General features: G+C 40.3%; 1 protein-coding gene across 7 annotated transcripts in view; it reads left to right on the top strand.

The window, feature by feature from the left end:
* ntsr1 (neurotensin receptor 1 (high affinity)) overlaps window positions 1–19,916 on the top strand; it is a 126,059-nt gene that overhangs the window by 17,855 nt on the left and 88,288 nt on the right. For all 7 annotated transcript variants that reach the window (XM_025901858.1, XM_019350157.2, XM_025901856.1 and 4 more), the window contains exon 2: window positions 18,562–18,763. In XM_025901858.1, coding sequence (XP_025757643.1) covers window positions 18,562–18,763 — 202 coding nt within the window. The remainder of the gene's footprint in view (window positions 1–18,561; window positions 18,764–19,916) is intronic.

The following is a 19,916-nucleotide window of genomic DNA, read 5'->3' as shown; positions in this document are numbered from 1 at the left end:
AGGGAGAGGCCAGCCACCCTTCGGAGGAAGCTCATTTTTTATCCGCGATCTTCTTCTTTAGGTCACTACCCACAGCTCGTGACGATAGGTGAGGGTAGGGACGTAGATCGACCAGTAAATAGAGAGCTTTGCTTTTACACTCAGCTCTCCCTTCACCATGACAGACCAATACAGCATCTACATCATTGCAGCCACAGCACCAATCTTTCTGTCAATCTCCCGCTCCCTTCTCCCATCACTTGTGAACAAGACCCCAAGATACTTAAACTCCTCCACTTGGGGCAGGAACTCGTCCCTGACCCGGAGTGGGCACTCCAGCTTTTTCCGGGTGAGGACCATGGCCTCAGCAATTAAACAAATCTGGAAAATCTGAGCCAAAGAAGAAATGCATGTTAGGTGCTGAAGCTGGTAAATACTGAAGGAATTCATATAAGAAATAGTACTGGCTTGTTGAACTTGGATACCATACCATTAACAGAACTTTTGAGAAAAAAAGGCTTACAAAAAAAATGTAAAATGTACTCATCAGCTGCTTCCTAGCCCGATAGGACTCCTTCTTCAGCTTGATGGCTCCGTTCACCTCTGGTGTCCATCATCTGTCGGGGCGACCGTGGTTCAGGGGGTTGGGACGCTCATCTTTTAACCGGGAAGGTTGCCGGTTTGATCCCCAGCTCTGTCTGTCTTGGTCGTTGTGTCCTTGGGCAAGACACTTCACCTACCGCCTACTGGTAATGGCCAGAGGGGCCGATGGCACGATATGGCAGCCTCGCTTCTGTCAGTCTGCCCCAGGGCAGCTGTGGCTACAACTGTAGCTTGCCTCCACCAGTGTGTGAATGTGAGAGTGAATGAATAGTGGAATTGTAAAGCACTTTGAGGGTCTTGAAAAGCGCTATATAAATGCAATCCATTATTATTAGTATCTGATTTTGGGAATTACCATCACAACAGGCACCAACCATCTTGCAGCCACAGCTCCTTGGAGCAGCCTGAGCAGTATGGTCCCTTTGGACTCAATGTCCTCAGACTCCCCCAGCATGGTAGAGCAGAGTTTTTGCTGGGGGTGGGAGAATATACAAACTGCAAGTTAGAATGCCATTAGAATGGGATTAAGGAAACTCAAAAGAACTGAAGAAGGTCATAACTCAGATCAACCATGAGAGAGTTGCAGATATAAAATTGGTACAGAACAGATGGCCCAGTCAAGTGATACATACAGTTTCTTAAATTTAAACTTTAAAACTTAATTTTGTAAATTTCATAAAAATTTACAATATATGTGCAAAGCAGAGCATGAGCTGGCCTCCAATGATGACGTTTTCTTTGTGTCTTTTTGGCTTCTCAGTGGGAAATAGTAAGGCAAAAGTCAGAGAAACAGCTGTAGTTAACAGATTTTGCATTACTTGTGTTTTCTTCTTGTCACATGTTGTTTCCCTCTTCATTCATCATTCCTCTCATATTCTTTACTCCAATTGCTCCCAGTTTTAGATATGAGAAAGGAGAAGGAGACAGATGTAAAGAAGGGCTTACCAACGGGGGTAAAAAACCCAAAACATTTTGTGAAATGAGAAATTCTCAAAGTAATCATCATCTTCAGATCAGTTCTTTTAAGGCGAGTGTACATTATAGATTCAAAAGTGAAGCAGTCGTGTCAAAGATGTTTTTAGCACCTAATCCAGGGGTGTCCAACTCTAGGCCTCGAGGGCTGGTGTTCTGCAGGTTCTAGATATCACCCTAGGTCAACGCACCTGAATCAAATGATTAGTTCATTACCAGGCCTCTGGAGAACTTCAAGACATGTTGAGGAGGTCATTTAGTCTGTAAATCAGCTGTGTTGGATCAAGGACACATCTTCAACCAGCAGGACACTGGCCCCTGAGGCCTGGAGTTGGACACCCCTGACCTAATCTAAGTCAGGCTGATCTTTAATTTTCCTCAATAAAAACTTCAGCTTTCAAAACTCAAGACTCTCAAAACAGGCTTTCTTTAATGCAAATTTAATTTTTGTAAATGTATCTCAATCCAGCTGTTTATATTTTATTTTTTAAATATGGCTTTGAGATTGTCATACTTCATTTGTAGGTTTAATGGCCTCTATGTTGAGAATTAGCTTGATTAACTCTCTGCTTTGACTCATCAAAGATTTACTGACTAGCAGAAGTTGATAGAAATCCACATAAATTCAAAATGTTTTTACTGAGCTCCTCAAAACTAGATTGATTTCTTTACTCACCACATCTGGGTTATATATATCAGCAGGAGTTATTTTCCAACACCTTGCAAAGTATCTAATTTCACTGGTTTTAGAGCATTTCTCATGATGAATAAACTAAAAGTATAAGTAAACCCATTTTGAAGCATTTTGTTTGTTGATTACCTTCGCTAATCAGAAGGTCACTCAGCGAATATATCCACCATCAAGACCAAGTGCCATATTTTGAAGTTCATCAAATGTCCACTTTTTATTCAACTCCAGTAGCATTCAGGAAATTCATCTTCATCTTATCTTCCTGAAAAAAAAGGAAAAAGCATTTTAAAAATATTATTAAAAATCCTACTATTTGGCTTTTAAGTCAACCAGTTGCTAAGTTGCTAACTAGCTTACACCAGTTGCTAATGGTTACTTGCTACTTCCTATTGCTAGGGAAGTTTACATGTACATAAAACACAACAAAATGAATGGTTATCCTATTAAAGATATTAATATTATATGTCTGCATGTTCCCAGTATCAGGGTATGTGATTGACTATAGAAACATCTGACCTAGTTTCCCTGGAAATGGACTGGTTGTAGCTTTGAATCACACTGGGAACATTTCAGGGCATTTAATCTGCTTGGGATGTTTTATTTTGAAAACTGACCATCTTCTCTGTGACACTTCTGTGTCTTGCTTTTGTCTATAATAAGAGTCCGAGTATGCTCTTAGCTTAAGTAAATAAATTCTCGCATCCTTGATGTTGTTGAACCAAACAAAACTGCCATGCATTATGTGTTCTTGCCATATCTCACTGCCCACTAACTGACTACTGAAAAATATTCTATTTGTACGATTAGAGACTCTTTGGTAAACAATAAACAGTCTTTGTGAGGGTGAGAGACTGAAAAACTCAGAGATAATTATTGTCTCTATGATTACTTTATTCTCTCAGTGTAAAAACCTAGCATAGTGTGACTGATAACACTTTAAAATATGCATTGTGTTTCCTTAGAAAACAACAGATGCGTAACACAATGGATGCAGTAGTTCTGAAGACATTAATGTTCTATTAACTTCTGTTCTTCAACAGGACTGCAGCGCTGTACATGCTTCCATTGAGAAAGCAACAACGGTTTTAAATCATGCTGTTACTCAGCCCTATGGGGATAAACTAACTTTGTGTGATAGAAAGGTAAGACATACAGCTGGTTCCATGATGCAGCGTGCCCATTCCAACTAAAGATAAAAACAAAAGAAAAAAGGTTGAGATTGAGATATTGTATATTTACCATTGTGTGTTATAAACGATTACTGACCACACACTGTGTCCTTTTGGCCAAATGACTGCTATCACTTCTAGTATATTACTGTGTGAATGCACTGGGTCCAGAAACCAGAATGATAAAGTGCGTGTTTACTGAGGACACAGCATACAGCATTTGGTTCTGGTAAACAGCATTCATCATGTGAGACCCTGAGAGGTAGAGAAAAAAAATGCTATTTCTACCATTTTACAAAATATAACAGTCGTTGACAATAACAGTTTGTGGGAGCATTAAAATGTATTGGCAACTTTTTCCTCAGTCCTAGCTGGCAGTGCATCCCTTGTTTATCAGTTCAGTTGGAAACACAGCGAGTATCTGATTATAACTGAGGACAATGAAACTGTCACCTCTATTGTCATTACTTTATTATGTTTCTGGAACTGGTCTGTAAATCCCTTTTCTCTAATTGTTTTATTATTTTCTAACAAAATGTACATTTGCGCAGTAACAGGTTAGTTATGTGCTCTTCAAACAGGTACCAGAAAGCAATGGGTGACATTATGGTTGCGCTTTCCATCTTTTCTACAGTGTGTTTGGTTTATACGGTTGTCTGGCACTTCAGTGTAACTTTGCTAAAGCCATTCCATATTAGGGAAGTTCTGGATCTACTGCAACCTATAAATATTTCATTATTAATAAAGTCACTTAAAGTAGGCTGTGCTCGTGATTCGTGCTACTGGTGCTGAAGTCAACCATCTGCAGCCACAGCAGAAATGCAGATTCCTAAACCAGTTTTTGTTGAGCCTGTGCCTACTGCAGCTTCGATTTCTGTACTTAGTTGACAGCAGTGGAACCCCACAGGAATTTGTCCTGTTGCAGCCCATCTGCTTCAGGGTTATATATGTTGTTCATTCTCAGATGGCTTTCTGTTCAGAGTTTTTTTCTCAGTTTCTTAGCCTATGCCTAAACACAACATCAGGCTACTAACGTACTGATAAAACTGTCTTTTAAGTTGTAATTATTTATAAAATGACTGAAGAAATTACCAGCTTATTTACCTACTACCTGGGATAGACTGGACATTTTGTTCAGTCTGTTTTTTAAGCACTAATCATACCATGACTGCATTCTGCATAAACTTGTTATGACCATGTAGTAAATGACACGTTCCAGAAAGAATGCTAAAAGCTTTTTTAAAATGGTGCTGTGATAATAGATATCAATTAGTTTTTGGTATATGACTTTAGTGACCACCATATTTGTGCTGGATAAATCAAGCTGTAGCACTAATGTGAAACCTCACCAGAGAGATAAATATTAACGCAGCTTTATCCGTAGGGGCAGCTCACAGACATGAAAGCAAGTCTGTTAACACCAATCAAGCATCTGCCATCTCTCATGAGCTTTGTCTAGCTGATCCAAGCTGAAAGCTGAGCTGCACAGGGCCAACATCTAAAGAGGCTGTTAAGAACAGTGATCAAAACTCAGCTGTACCAAGGGGCAGCTGTGTGGCTTTGGCTGCATGATGTTTGTGCCAAGGTGTCTGTGTTTATTTTAATAAGATAAGGTCATTTATGCCAAAAACTTGAGAAATTTCTCTGTTAAAGAAACCAAAACATTAAACATAACTCGATAATATAAAACTGTTAAATAAACATCTAAATACAATCTAAATTCAACAGAATATAATGTATAAACCTGAATATATTTGTATAATAGTATTAAGGCGCTAAACTGCTGTAGAATAAGGTGCTGATCTGTGGCAATGTGCAAAAGGACCAGATGATGACAAGAAACAGAAATAAGCTGCAGACAAGGTAAAAGCTAAAATACATGTGACAGTTTTCAAAGATTATACTTAGTTTCTAAAAATTTTCAATTTTGTGGGAAATTATGGCAACTAAGATTGCACAAACTGGATCATCATCACCACGAGTGAGTTAGACTCAGGAAGAAGAAAGCCTACAAAAGTCCAGACAACAAACGACAGTGATTTTTCATCGTCTGGACATATTTGAACTTAACTTCAAACTTTGCTAAATGTTGTTGCTCACTCTGATTCTCATTTTCCCCAAGAAATCTGAAGCCACTGTGGCAGTACATCAACTTTTTCTTCTTTCTAATGGTTTGCAGTTGGTGACTGCATGAGAAACAAAATTTCTTCCCATGAATATGATCTAGAACCTCAGAGAGCATTTTCCTTATTTGTGATCTCAGCCATTAGCACCAAAGGTCTCCTTAATTACAGTACAATATTCACTTTATAAATAACAGCCCACTTAATAGTTGAGTTAGGTTACATTTTCTATTTTAGTCACATGCATAAAAAAAAATCTGACAGGCCAAAATGAGTATGAGATTCTCATCTAGGTTAGCCAAATAGGTTGAAATCTAATACAAAGAGACAGAAGGGAAACAAACCCTAACCCTGCGGGTAAATAATGTTAAGCATTTAAAATCCATGCCTGTATGATTAAGTAAGATTAAAGTTCATGACTAGTGTCCTCAGTTTCTTGGGTAAATCCATTATTGGAGATTATGTATTGGAATTTCAGGAGCAGGACCACGTCTCCGAACACGCTCCTTCCGGTTGTCATCTATATAGGTTCCCCCAGTTCTGCAAGCTGTTCATTCTCGTTTACGCGCCCAACCCTCCCTCCTTGTTCTCAATTCTTTAACTTCTTCACTTCTATTTAGTACACGGGGATCTGTCAGGCCCGGGAGCCGTCGCCAGTCCCCTTCGAGGCCTTCCACAAACCGCAGCTCAATTCATGTCCAAGCCATTCACCTTTACCTACTAAAACGCTGTCAAACCTAAAATGAGGACATGGGTCCAGCTAGTGAAATGGTAAATGGTGATAGTCAAAATGCTAAAGTCAGGTCTTCACTGTTAGCCCATGTCTAAGAACAGAACTAAGAACTAATGAGACTGAGTGTTCTCTGTCCCACTGGCCATCATTCATTATTAAGGCAAAATTCCCAGAGCTTTACAGCCATGCAGCTCTCAGCAACATACATGCCTGTCAGTACATTTGCCTAGTGGTGTAAAGGGTCTTGTGACTAAGGTGATGGCGTCGAGAGACAAAAAAAATGAGAATAATAGCTGGTGCTTCCATTGTTTCAATTTCTGGCTCACTTTGCAGTTCTTATGAGAAATCTAGCAGAGGTTCCTTTGATTTTCAATTTCCTGCTTTAATGGAATATTAATGGGTATTCCAGGTGAAATTTTTCTCTGTGGGGCATACAACATTGGCTGCTCTACATGTGAATTAAAAAAGCATTAGTCCTCTTGTTTGTTGCGAGCTGGAACCCCTTCACACTCGTTCAGCAGTCAGATCACGTTTCCATTTGCAGACACTATGGGTTTACACCCACACATTTAAATCTGAGCTGAGCTCACTACAGTATATCTGCTGCTCTGGTGATAACACATTATTCTGTGTGCTCAGTCGCACCAGCATTTAAAATTCACAGCAATATCTTAATTGGAATGGATTTGTTCATAGGGATGAATTTGTAAGAGAAAAAGAAGTTTTGCATCATTAAACTTTTTGAACACTGACACTTTTGAAACTTAAAACCTCAAAGCCAAAATAATCTGTACCATGGATGTAATTTATTGTCACATAAGGTGGCTAATGAACAGAGAAAACTGCTGAAAGCTATTGGAGGAAGCAGACCAGCTCACTTATCAAGCAGAAGGAAAAAATGCCAGATCTGATGTATTTTGACACTTCACTTTGTCCCTTTGAGTAACAGCAAGATGTCTTGAAAATACTGACTATTTAAGGAGAGAACTTCTTATAGTCTTGATTGAGCCTCAGCTGACTGAGTTTTTGCTACAATTTACTATAGTAAAAATCCATGTTTTGAAAAAAGCTTTGTGAAATGGTTCAGTAGGAGGTCACTACCTTGACTGGAAAGGAAAACCATAGTCCAGACATGAAGCCAGACCTGTGAGTGAAGCACTGCATTGAGCATCTTATGAGCCTTAACCACCAGCCATAGTCCAACAAATTAAATGCAGCTCCTGCTTTGTTGACCCACCACATATAGACATATGCACTAGGATTGACTGTTACGTGAGCTGGATAGCAGGTGAATGCAGAAACCTGAACATGTTCACCACTGGTGTTGCAGACTGGTTTTTGTGATGTGAATTCTCTGGTAAGCAAGGAGCCTTAGCTAGTGTTTGAGATGGGTTTCTGGGACGATGAAATTGCAGAAATACAAAACTGTAAACAAATGGTTATTTTCTTGGTATGTGTAAAACTGATTCAAGACAAAAACCTATTTTTTAACCGTAAACATGAAATAATTGCCACAAATTTCAGTTCTGTTTTTTTTTTTAAACTGGAGTTTTTATTGAACCCTCTGACAAGTCAAAAAAAGAAGAAGAAATCAAACAGTTCATTTTTGCTACATCCAACATTTTTGTGCAGTTAATTGCTTAAATATTTATTGTATAATTTATTCAGGTTTTTCAGGATATAAAAAAATCACAAAAGCTCATCAAATATGATATACTTGGCGTTACTGGGTTAAAGAGAAGGAAGCGCGATGAACACCAGGAAATAAATTAAATATCATGAACGGAATAATTTGTAAAGGCAATAGAAGATATAATGACAATTTGCTAAAGAAACCCTGAAGAAATATAGGAGCATGGACATCTGCTCCTAATGTAGCATTTGACACTAAAATAATCATTCCATGGCCATAAAGAGAGCTACTCATGACAATCGAGACAGAGTTATGTCATCTAACAGAAAGCAGAACCACTTATCCAAATTTGACCACAAGGTTCCAAATGTGGAACTGATTTACAGAGTTTCATTTGCCTCTCTTTAGCCTTCATTCTTTGAGCCCGCTTTTGTAATCTTTTTTAGAAATTTATGCAAAACTTATTTATATGTGTATGCTTTCGGCAGATGCTGATTGGTCCTCTTTATAATTTAGTGAAGCATGACTATAGTGACTTCCACAGTTTGACTTGGATTACAACCTGCCCCTCCTTGTCATAGATTTTATTTTATTTCATGTACACCAAAATGGAACATGTGTAAAAGTTCATCTTGTAAGACTAGGTTTGGCGCGGTGAACAGCACTGAAACAGGAAGACAAAAGCATAGTCAAGAGAAAGAAATACAATTGAAAAAAAAGTCTATCTATGTAGACAGATAGGTTTGATATTTCTTCTGCATGCGTCAAATGTCAGAACAAGGTTTCACCACAATTAAATGCCTAATATTTCAGTTTTCTTGCACTTTACTCCCAATTATCCACATTAGCTCGCCCACATTTTTTGGCTTTCCAGAATTTCGCACTAATGCTGGAGTTTGGTCTCACTCTAAAGCTAAGGGTTTGATTTGCTGCACCGCTTCTGCTGTTCTCCTTATCAGCTTTAATCACTCATTCTTGTCTAGGAGGCAGGGGGAACCTCAGAAGTCAGCCAGCCTGTTCATTAAAACCATTAACATTTTTCATTCATGATTATCCCTTTGAAAAACAACAGCACTGCATCGCTGTGTGCCTCTGTGCGAGTATGTGGTGGATGGAGAGTGAATGCCTTTGGGAAGAAGTGATGCCAAAGCTGTTACACATACATTGATTAAGCGAATATCCACACAAATTAACAAGTCAGACATCAGCGCACATTTTCACCATACAGGCAGCTCCACAGCAGCTACAGCAAGATGTCAAACAGCACCTCCTCTCCCTTTCTTCTTTTTTACCCTTTCATTATTTTCTCTCATTATTTTTTAATGCTCACTTTATTCTCCATTTTGTATACAGCAAAGGTAGCACAGTTGGATGAAAATTATTTGGCCAAAAATCAAAGTTGGCACTAAAATGTAATTTTAATGAGGATTTTAAATTATTTCTCAGTGGAACTGTTGATGTTTTCATCATTCCTCGGTAACAGCAAACAAGAACTACAAACTACTGCTTCGTGCATTTGCCAAATTAAATAAATAAAAGATGCACAACATCGCATTTGTTGCAAAAAGGTTTTCAACAGCACCAAATCTCACCCACTCACTTTTGTTGTGCTCCATCTCTCTAATTTTTCTCTGAACGTGCTTTTAATACCTTGTGTTTTCAGCATTCTTTTTAGATACTTTGTTTCTTCGCTATCTCTCACATTACCTCTATTAATAGGCTTCCAATCTTATTGCTTTTCCACCAGTCAACACAGTGGTTGCTTTAGAGGAATAATCCGAGATATTTCCATAGAAATATGTGTTTGCATTGAGATGGCAATATATATTTTCACTGACTTCATCAAAATGTTCAAATAAGACAGAAAAAGTTCAAGTGAGAGTGAAAACATACATCAATTAAAGTTTAATTGAATGGCAAATCACAAAAGATACTGAAATACCTTTGAATCAGAATGTATTTCAATTTTTCATCTCTTTGTTTCAGTTCTGTTGTCAAACACAAGACTAGCATATAGTGTGTGTTTAGTAGCAATAAACAATTTTCCCTGTTTTGTTAAAAAATTAACAAAAATATCTGATACATTTTTTTTTGTTTCTGTCTATTGCCAACTCTGTGGCACTCAGCTGGTCCTATTGTAACCACAAGCCTGATGGCAGACCCTGTTACACTGTGGAAGTATTTGTACTATTGTCTGCAGCAGTCATGATAAGTGTCTGGCAACTGCTAAGGAGGAGGTCATGTAATATCATTTAATTTGGGACCTCATGTCTACTGTGATGCAGCATGTAAAAACCAAGTCCAAAATTAACTTCCTAAAATGTAAAATTGTTGGGATCAACAAGCAAGAAACAGATTTCATTTATTGAGTTATTTATTTAGTTTTTTTAAACTTGAAAATGTCAGACATTTAATTATCATGGTCTATGAAAAACAATGCAAAAAGAAAACACACACTTTCAGCAAATCCGTATTTAAACCTTAAATCAACAGATTAAAACATGTGCTGCGGTTTATTCCAGCTAATGGCAAAAAGATATTTGATCAGTATTGAAAACATCCCATGGACCACCAAAACCTTTTTTACATCCCTTTCCAATGGTGAATGTGTCAAATTTGACGCAGGTGTCATAAACAAGTAGATGCATTTTTTGCAAACAGCTTAACAGATATCGCCAAACAGACTCTTTCTGTGCAGTTTGCCTCTGCAGCAGAAATAAATTCAGAGATCTGTAATCAACATAATAAGGATCTTTCTACAACTTTTTCTAATAATTTGCTGATAAATGGCAATTTAATTTAAAGACCAATAATTACCAAAAAAGATGGCATGAAGATTTTATTTTAAGTATAGGAGTTACCTCAGCATGCGTACAGTACGAAAAGAACACAGCCTCGTCTCAATGAGCTGTTAATAATGGTTAGCAATGAAGGCCAAATGCTTGTACCATAAGACTTCCAAATTGTTCTCTAATGAGAAAGATGAAGGCTTCATTTTACCCATTATTGTAGCCAAGTCATTTAGTGCAATTGGAGCTAATAAGGTAATTGACTCAGGATGCTGAGGGCCCTCTTCATAAGGGGAGGAACTTTTAGATCTCAAGTCCATCTCCTTATTAACAAACTGATTAAGGAATGTATTACAGCCATCATCACAGAGTATGACAGTCTGCTCAGGTGGGGACAAAACAATGCTGTTAATAGGCTCAAATAATACCCTTGGGTTTTTCCTGTTACAATTTATGAGATTAGTGAAATAAGAAGATCTGGCTTCTTTCACTGCCTCATTATGAGAATGGAAAAATTCTTTAAAATATTCTCTATGGACAATCAAACCAGTGGTCGTCCATAATGCTTTTTGACGGGAGCGTCAGAGTGAGCTAGAAACAAAATAGTGATAAGTGGTTTTGTAAGGAGAGACCTGGTCTATAATTACAAGATAATGTGCACTAAAAGAATTAACAAAGAATGAGCAAAAACAAAGAATTTACAAATGTTATCATGAAAGAAAGATGAAAATTGAAAGAGAGAAGAAAGAATTCAGTCATCAACAAAATAGAATCAATAATAAAAACAAGTAAAAAAAAAACATTCTAAGAGACACTGCAAGGTTACTGAATTTAATTTATGTACAAATAGTCTAGGGTAACACCGTAAGTGAAGACCAAAGTATGCCCTACACATACCTGCTAGTAACAAAGCAGTAGGTAATTCAATTCAATTCAGTTTTATTTATATAGTGCCAAATCACAACAACAGTCGCCTCAAGGCCTCAAGGTAACATACTAATACTATAATATAACGTTATTAACTCTAGCTCAAGCACTGAATTTCTGTGTGGCACAACAGTGGGTCATGTACTTTGCTAGTGCAATAAAAATGTTCCAAAACCCACAAAAAAGCACAACACAGTCAAAAGACCAAGTTCAGTAACTCCAGTTACTGGATGAAGAATAGCAGTTACCTGCTGGCTACAGCTGACTCACTGAGTAACTCAGCTAACTCCAGTAGATGAGTTTCAAAAAGCAATAAACAGTTGTCAAGGTAGAAAGTCACTGAGGCCAAAACTGTCTTTGTGCTAGACTGTAAAACACACAGGCATTATAATCCTTTTGTCATTTTGTCAGGCCACAGGGATGTATTGCACTCAGTCTTATCCAGTGATTCACATATAATCTGTATTGTAGTTTCCAGTTCAGTCCATTTTGCATATACTAGTGCTTGCAGCAGAAAATACATAACTTAATGTGATAGAAATGATCAGCTTTCTGTCATTCTGAATCTTTCTCCTCACCCCTAAAGATTTTCTCATCTGTGAAGTGAGGGTTTTTATCTGTAATGAAATCACACCACTGAAATCTGCTTAAGGCCAGTTGAAAATGAATCTGATAAAAGTTTGTTTTAAAGAAAGCCTGTTCGGCTTGATTTGTGCAAAATTTCCAGCAACTTCACTTCAGTTGTCAGCCATCAGGGTATATAGGGCCCACTCTGTGTCACAATATGAATAATGCGTCTCAAATATCTAATCCAAGCTTTTTTTCATAGCACCTGTTCATCTTCAAATGTAGTCTACCAAAGCTAAGGACTGGCTCCACCATTTCACATGTTGAAGTGGTATAGAGCAAGAAAACTGAAATATTAATGAATAAATAAATAACTACAAGTGATGTGACACAGGTGTAATATATGTATAATATACTATAGAGAACAAAGCGATCTGAGCACTCTACCCTCTACATTGATGGGGAGGAGGTAGAAAGGGTAGAAAGCTTTAAGTTCCCTGGAGTCCACATCTCGGCCGACCTTACTGGTCCACAAACATTTCCCACCTGGTAGGGAAAGCACAACAAAGGCTGTACTTTCTCAGGAAACTGTGTCAGGCCCAATTACCCCAAAGACTGCTAGTAAACCTCTACCGCTCCACCATCGAGAGCCTTCAGACCTACTGCTGCACACTGTGGTTCAACTGCTGCACCGCGGAGGACAAGAGGAAACTGCAGCAGGTGGTGAGGACAGCAGAGTGGGCAATTGGCACCTCACTAACCCCCTCAGAGACATTTGTACTGGCAGACTTCAGCAGAAAGCCAGCATCATCATCAAAGACCCCTCGCACCCTGGACACTCACGTTTTCCCCCCTTCCCTCTGGTAAACGCTACAGGTCCATCAGGACGAAGACAAACAGACTCAATAGAAGTTTTTACCCACAGGCTGTCAAACATGCCCTACCTCCACCCTGATTGGAGGATAACTGCACTGCCAACACTCATGGACATTACACCTTATTTATCAACCATATTTCTATGTATACTTTAATGCAACCAACATGCATTAAATGCATTCCTACCTCTTTAAACTGTATTTATTATAACACTATTTATTATAGTTGCAACACCCTCAACCCTCACCCCCCAACCCCCACCCACCCACTCAATGTGCAATATGACCCCCCACACACACACTCAGTGTGCAGTATCACTGATCACAATGCAGCTGCTCCTCAGATGGCATGTATGTGGAAATATGTGTGTGTAAGTATGTATGTATGCATATATGTATGTATATATATACATATATATATACATACATATATATATACATATATATATACATATATGCAGCTGGATAGCGTAGTGGTTAAACTACACGCCTTTGGAGCAGAAGATCGCAAGTTCGATTCCTGCCTGGGGCGTCTGTATCCAGTAAGGGTCCTAAGGCTAGACCCCCTATGCTAAGTGAGCCTACCGCAGACATGAGCGAGACAGATAAATATGAAGGCATGCCGGCTCGGACGTCGCCCGGATCAACAAGGTCCGCGTCAGGTGTTGAGGAACCAGGGCACCCTGACGACAAGTGGGCTACTGGAACAAGAAGGCATCGGTGGGCAAGAGACGAAAACAGGGCGTTGTTGGAATGCTACTACGCAAGTAACCCTGGCGGAAGGGGTTACATGAATAGGATGAGGGACCTATGGATTCTTCGATACCCAACATCCACAATGACGGCGAAACAACTAGTAGCTCAGTGTTCCAACATTCGAAAGAAGGGACTGCTCTCACAGCTAGAGATTGACGAGGTACAACATAAATGCTACGGCAAGGAGGAGTCAGGACGCCAGGTCAGGGGGGAGATATCATCATCACCCCCACCCGAGATTGGGTACATAGCCCCAAGTGCGATAGGAGAAGGATCGTTGAGTGCGAGAGGAACTGACCTGAAAGATAGGATCATGGCCAAGCTTGAAACCTGGATCCCCCGTAGCCGGTTACCAAGATTACGTGAAGTACCCTCAGAAGGTCTGCTAGATGATGTCAATGCAGCACTACGGACGATACCTACAACCACGGTTACCGACACTAACAAGCTGATCTACACTACGGCAGCAGTGATCAGTGAGATGCTTGGCTACAAGTTGAACAGCCACAAGGGGCAGTACCCTCCATGGAGAAGGAGGCTAGAGGGCAAGATCAAAGTAGCACGGAGGGAGGTTAGCCAACTAACGGAGTTGCAGAAAGGCGCGACAAAGAAGGTGCATAAGAAATACAGCAAGCTGTCCATACCTGAGGCCTTGGAAACTGCCAAGCAAAGACTCACAGCCTTGGCAAGCCGCTTGAGGAGGTACACCAGAGAGATAGAAGGCAGGAGAATAAACCAGCTGTTCTCCACAGAACCAGCAAAGGTGTACTCTCAGTGGCAAGGGAACAATAACAGAACAGCACCACCAAGGCTGGAGACGGAGCAATACTGGAAGGGCATATGGGAGAAGGACGCAACCCATAACGGCAATGCTCAGTGGCTAGTGGATCTGAGGGCAGACCACAGCAACCTCCCTGAACAGGGTCCAGTAACCATCACAGTGGCAGATATCCAAGAAAGGGTCTCCAGCATGAAGAGTTGGACAGCACCAGGGCCCGACATGGTTCACGCCTACTGGCTGAAGAAGCTGACTGCACTCCACGAGCGTCTGGCAGCACAAATGAACCAGCTGCTAGTTAACGAGAGACACCCGGAATGGCTAACTGAAGGTCGGACGGTCCTGATCCCCAAGGACCCCAAGAAGGGACCGGTCCCATCCAACTACCGACCAATAACCTGCCTCAGTACTACATGGAAGCTCCTGTCAGGCATCATATCGGCTAAGATGAACGGGCACATGGGTCAATACATGAGCGGGGCACAGAAAGGGATTGGCAAGAATACCAGAGGCGCAAAACACCAGCTACTGGTAGACAGAACAGTCAGCCGAGACTGCAAGACCAGACTGACCAACCTGTGCACAGCCTGGATTGATTACAAGAAGGCCTATGACTCAATGCCCCACAGCTGGATACTGGAATGCCTAGAATTGTACAAGATCAACAGGACCCTAAGAGCCTTCATCAGGAACTCAATGGGGATGTGGCGCACAACACTAGAGGCCAACTCCAAGCCCATAGCACAAGTCACCATCAAGTGCGGGATCTACCAAGGAGATGCTCTGTCCCCACTGCTGTTCTGCATAGGCCTGAACCCCCTCAGTGAGATCATTAACAAGACTGGCTACGGATACCGACTACGAAACGGAGCGGTTGTCAGCCACCTCCTGTACATGGATGACATCAAGCTGTATGCCAAGAGTGAACAAGACATCGATTCACTGATACACACTACCAGGATATACAGCAATGACATTGGAATGTCATTCGGACTGGAGAAGTGTAGTCGGATGGTAACAAAGAGAGGGAAGGTAGTCAGAACTGAGGAGATTGAACTACCAGAAGGCAACATTGCAGACATAGAGGACAGTTACAAGTACCTGGGGATCCCGCAAGCGAATGGGAACCATGAAGAGGCCGCTAGGAAAGCTGCAACCACCAAGTACCTGCAGCGGGTCAGGCAAGTCCTGAGGAGTCAGCTGAACGGTAAGAACAAGATCCGGGCCATCAACACCTACGCCCTGCCCGTGATCAGGTACCCTGCTGGGGTAATAGGCTGGCCAAGGGAGGAGATAGAAGCCACTGACATAAAGACAAGAAAGCTCCTTACCATGCATGGAGGGTTTCACCCCAAGTCCAGCACCCTGAGGCTGTACGCTAAGCGGAAGGAAGGGGGCCGGGGACTGGTGAGTGTCAGCACCACAGTCCAGGATGAGACAAGAAACATCCACGAATACATCACGAAGACGGCCCCAACTGACAGCGTGCTCAGTGAATACCTCAGGCAGCAGAAACCCAAGAAAGAGGAGGAAGGCGAGGAACCATCATGGAAGGACAGGCCCCTGCACGGTATGTACCACCGGCAGATAGAGGAGGTGGCTGATATCCAGAAATCCTACCAGTGGCTGGACAAAGCTGGACTGAAAGACAGCACAGAGGCACTAATCATGGCAGCACAAGAACAAGCTCTGAGTACAAGATCCATAGAGGCTGGGGTCTACCACACCAGGCAAGACCCCAGGTGCAGGCTGTGTAAAGATGCCCCAGAGACAATCCAGCACATAACAGCAGGGTGCAAGATGCTAGCAGGGAAGGCATACATGGAACGCCATAACCAAGTGGCCGGCATAGTGTACAGGAACATATGTGCCCAGTATAACCTGGAAGTCCCGAGGTCAAAATGGGAGATGCCCCCAAGGGTGATGGAGAATGACCGAGCTAAGATCCTGTGGGACTTCCAGATGCAGACGGACAAAATGGTGGTGGCTAACCAACCGGACATAGTGGTGGTAGACAAACAGAAGAAGACGGCTGTAGTGATCGATGTAGCGGTTCCGAATGACAGCAATATCAGGAAGAAGGAACACGAGAAGCTGGAGAAATACCAAGGGCTCAGAGAAGAGCTCGAGAGGATGTGGAGGGTGAAGGTAACGGTGGTCCCCGTGGTAATCGGAGCACTAGGTGCGGTGACTCCCAAGCTAGGCGAGTGGCTCCAGCAGATCCCGGGAACAACATCGGAGATCTCTGTCCAGAAGAGCGCAGTCCTGGGAACAGCTAAGATACTGCGCAGGACCCTCAAGCTCCCAGGCCTCTGGTAGAGGACCCGAGCTTGAAGGATAAACCGCCCGCAGGGGCGTGCTGGGTGTTTTTTTTTTTTTATATATATATGTATGTATGTATGTGCATGTATGTATGCATGGGTGTATCCGTATGTATTCAGGTGTATATATAAATTTTACATATCTTTCTTGTGTAAATGTAAATTTGTCTGTGTTGTTGTGTAACTCCACACATGGAGAGATGCCAAACTGCCTTTCATTGTTTTTGTAACAATGATAATAAAGAGCTATTCTATTCTATGAAAGATACCTCATCGTGGTCCATTCTAAATCCATGGAATCCATCTAACCAGCAGAATTTACTTCTAATATGGTTTTTATGCTATTAACTGGTGTGCTCTCAAAAAAAAGAAAGAAAAAACTGAGAATGACCTCCTGTCTAAAGCCTGAAAAACAGAGCCCAGGAGGAATAAGAGTTCCGTTCTCCCTCAGATCGCTTCAATTACAACATGCCGAAAGGTTATCATGGATTTTTGTCCAGTGGCAGAAAAACATTTTGCCTTTAAAGCCCTCAAGCCTGTGCAGCAATTTGCATATTCCATGTGTCTGTTTTTATTAGAGTTGCATGTTGCTTGTTTGTGGCAGCGCATTCACACTCACAAGCCCTTTGTATAGCATTTAGCTCTCACAAATCCTGACACTAGTTTACAAACCATTGTGTCATTTTTAGCCCCTGGTACGATTCCCTTTCATTTATTAATGATGCACATATGATTGACAGAAGTCGATAAATACTGCCAACCCACCATCATAAAGTATAACAAATATTATTACATTATTATTCTTAAAATATATTAATTTTATTGTTATTATTATTGCTATATACAGTGGCACCTTTCAGGGTATTGTGCTGTATCAAAAATGTGAAACTGTAGACTTTCTTGTGTTTGAATTTTCAAGCCCTAAAACCTATATACATATATATACATATATATATATATATATATATATATATATATATATATATAGATAGATAGATAGATAGATAGATAGATAGATATAGATATAGAGATATATATATATATATATATATAGATATATGCATATATACATATATGTATATATATGTGTGTATATATATACATATATATGTGTGTGTATCTAGATAGATAGATAGATAGATAGATTCGTTCCACTTCTCACGTGTACACCACTTTGTATCGGTCTTTCACGTGGAATTCCAATAAAATTGATTCATGTTTGTGGCTGTAATGTGACAAAATGTGGAAAAGTTCAAGGGTGCCGAATACTTTTGCAAGCTACTATAGATCTATATATATATATATATATATATATATATATATATATATATATATATATGTGTGTGTGTGTGTGTGTGTGTGTATGTGTGTGTGTGTGTGTGTGTGTGTGTGTGTATGTGTGTGTGTATACGTGTATACATATATGTAGATGGGCCGAAGGTATACTTACACATTCAGCAAGATGCAAACAGAAGAAACACGGGAGCCATCTTTAATCTGCAACCTATTAAGGTGGAAGGGCCAATCATCAGCCTCTGTTTGCTTTTTAAATAACATATATACATTTTATCTTAGTGCACCAGATATATAGTTTTTCTGTCAGCACTAATCTCCAGTGTTTACAGCCTTCTCTCTTTTTGAACAGGTAAATGCATTCCTGTCCTTTGTCATACCGATGGTGGCCATATCTGTTCTGAATGGGGTCATTGCAAATCAGCTGTTGCGGATGTTTCGTGAGGCTGAGCAAGACAACCGTGTCTGCATGATTGGCGCAAATCCCACCATGCTGAATTGCACTGTGGAGTCCAACCGTGCTCAGTCACTACGCCACGGAGTTCTTGTTCTCCGTAAGTAAACACTCCAACACTTTTCTGACAGGAATAGGATCTGGTGTGGTCTTCTGCTTCTGTTCCAGGGTTAGCATGTTGTGCATTCTTCTGCATACCTGAATTGTAGCAGATGGTTATTAGTTTTCTGTTGCTTTGCTAACGACTCAAAGCAGTTTGGTTATTCTCCTTTGACTTGTGGTATCAAGACATTTTCTGCTGTCATTGTACATGCAACTGAACATAGCTCTATTCATAGCATAGCATGTAAATGTGAGAGTAAAAATAGTGATATCTTATAATTATACCAAATTTGTACAATGTTCACTGTATAGAGACAATCATGGTTCACTCCCTGATAAAAAAAAAAAAAGATTGAATTGCAAATTACCAGGATTTATTTGACACCATTTGCAAAAGGTTTTAGTGCAGTGGTGTTCTTTTTTCATAGACAGTGTTCAGCTTGAAAATTTAATGATACAGATTTACTTATATGATAAGGTTATCACTATGAAGACCAACATTTTTTAAATAAATGAGAAATATTCACAAAATTTTATGATAAAGCTTTGGATTTTAGATGCTGGTGTTAACAGACTTCAAGCTTTGAAGGAGGATATTAATAGCCTGTTAAGCTGTCCTCAACCTTTTGTGCTTGGGTACACTCCATCACCCACTATGAGAGGCATAAAACTCACTAAGCTTCCATGCACGCAAGCATGTTCACTTTATCGATATCCACCTGCATTAACTCAGCAGCTTCATCAGTCTGTCAGTGATCCACACACCCATCACTCCAGCCCTGTAAATGATTCAAAGGAGGCTTATTCTTAGACGTATCCTTTTTATCAAATGTGGATAAATTATGAGCTGCAAATGGTCATCATCAGAGACCCAAAGAAACAACACACACAAAAATAATCTTTCTTCTTTCTTTCTTTCCTTCTTTCTTTCTTTCTTTCTGCATTGCATGCTGGGAGTTTGGTGGTGGAGTGTGTGGTGAGTCTGACTGAGCGATTGGGGACTTGTTTCCAACTTTACTTTTCTGTCTGTTATGTCCTTTTTCTGATATTATAGTTTAGATTTTTATATTGTGCGTGGTGCTGAAGTAAGCGTTACTGGTTTTGCTGCGTGCATAAAACCGGCTTTTTGCCGGTTGGCGTGCGTATCGCAA

The sequence above is a fragment of the Oreochromis niloticus genome, linkage group LG20 (genome assembly GCF_001858045.2).
Source record: "Oreochromis niloticus isolate F11D_XX linkage group LG20, O_niloticus_UMD_NMBU, whole genome shotgun sequence".
Classification (NCBI taxonomy): domain Eukaryota; kingdom Metazoa; phylum Chordata; class Actinopteri; order Cichliformes; family Cichlidae; genus Oreochromis; species Oreochromis niloticus.
This window is presented reverse-complemented; position numbering and strand designations above follow the sequence as displayed.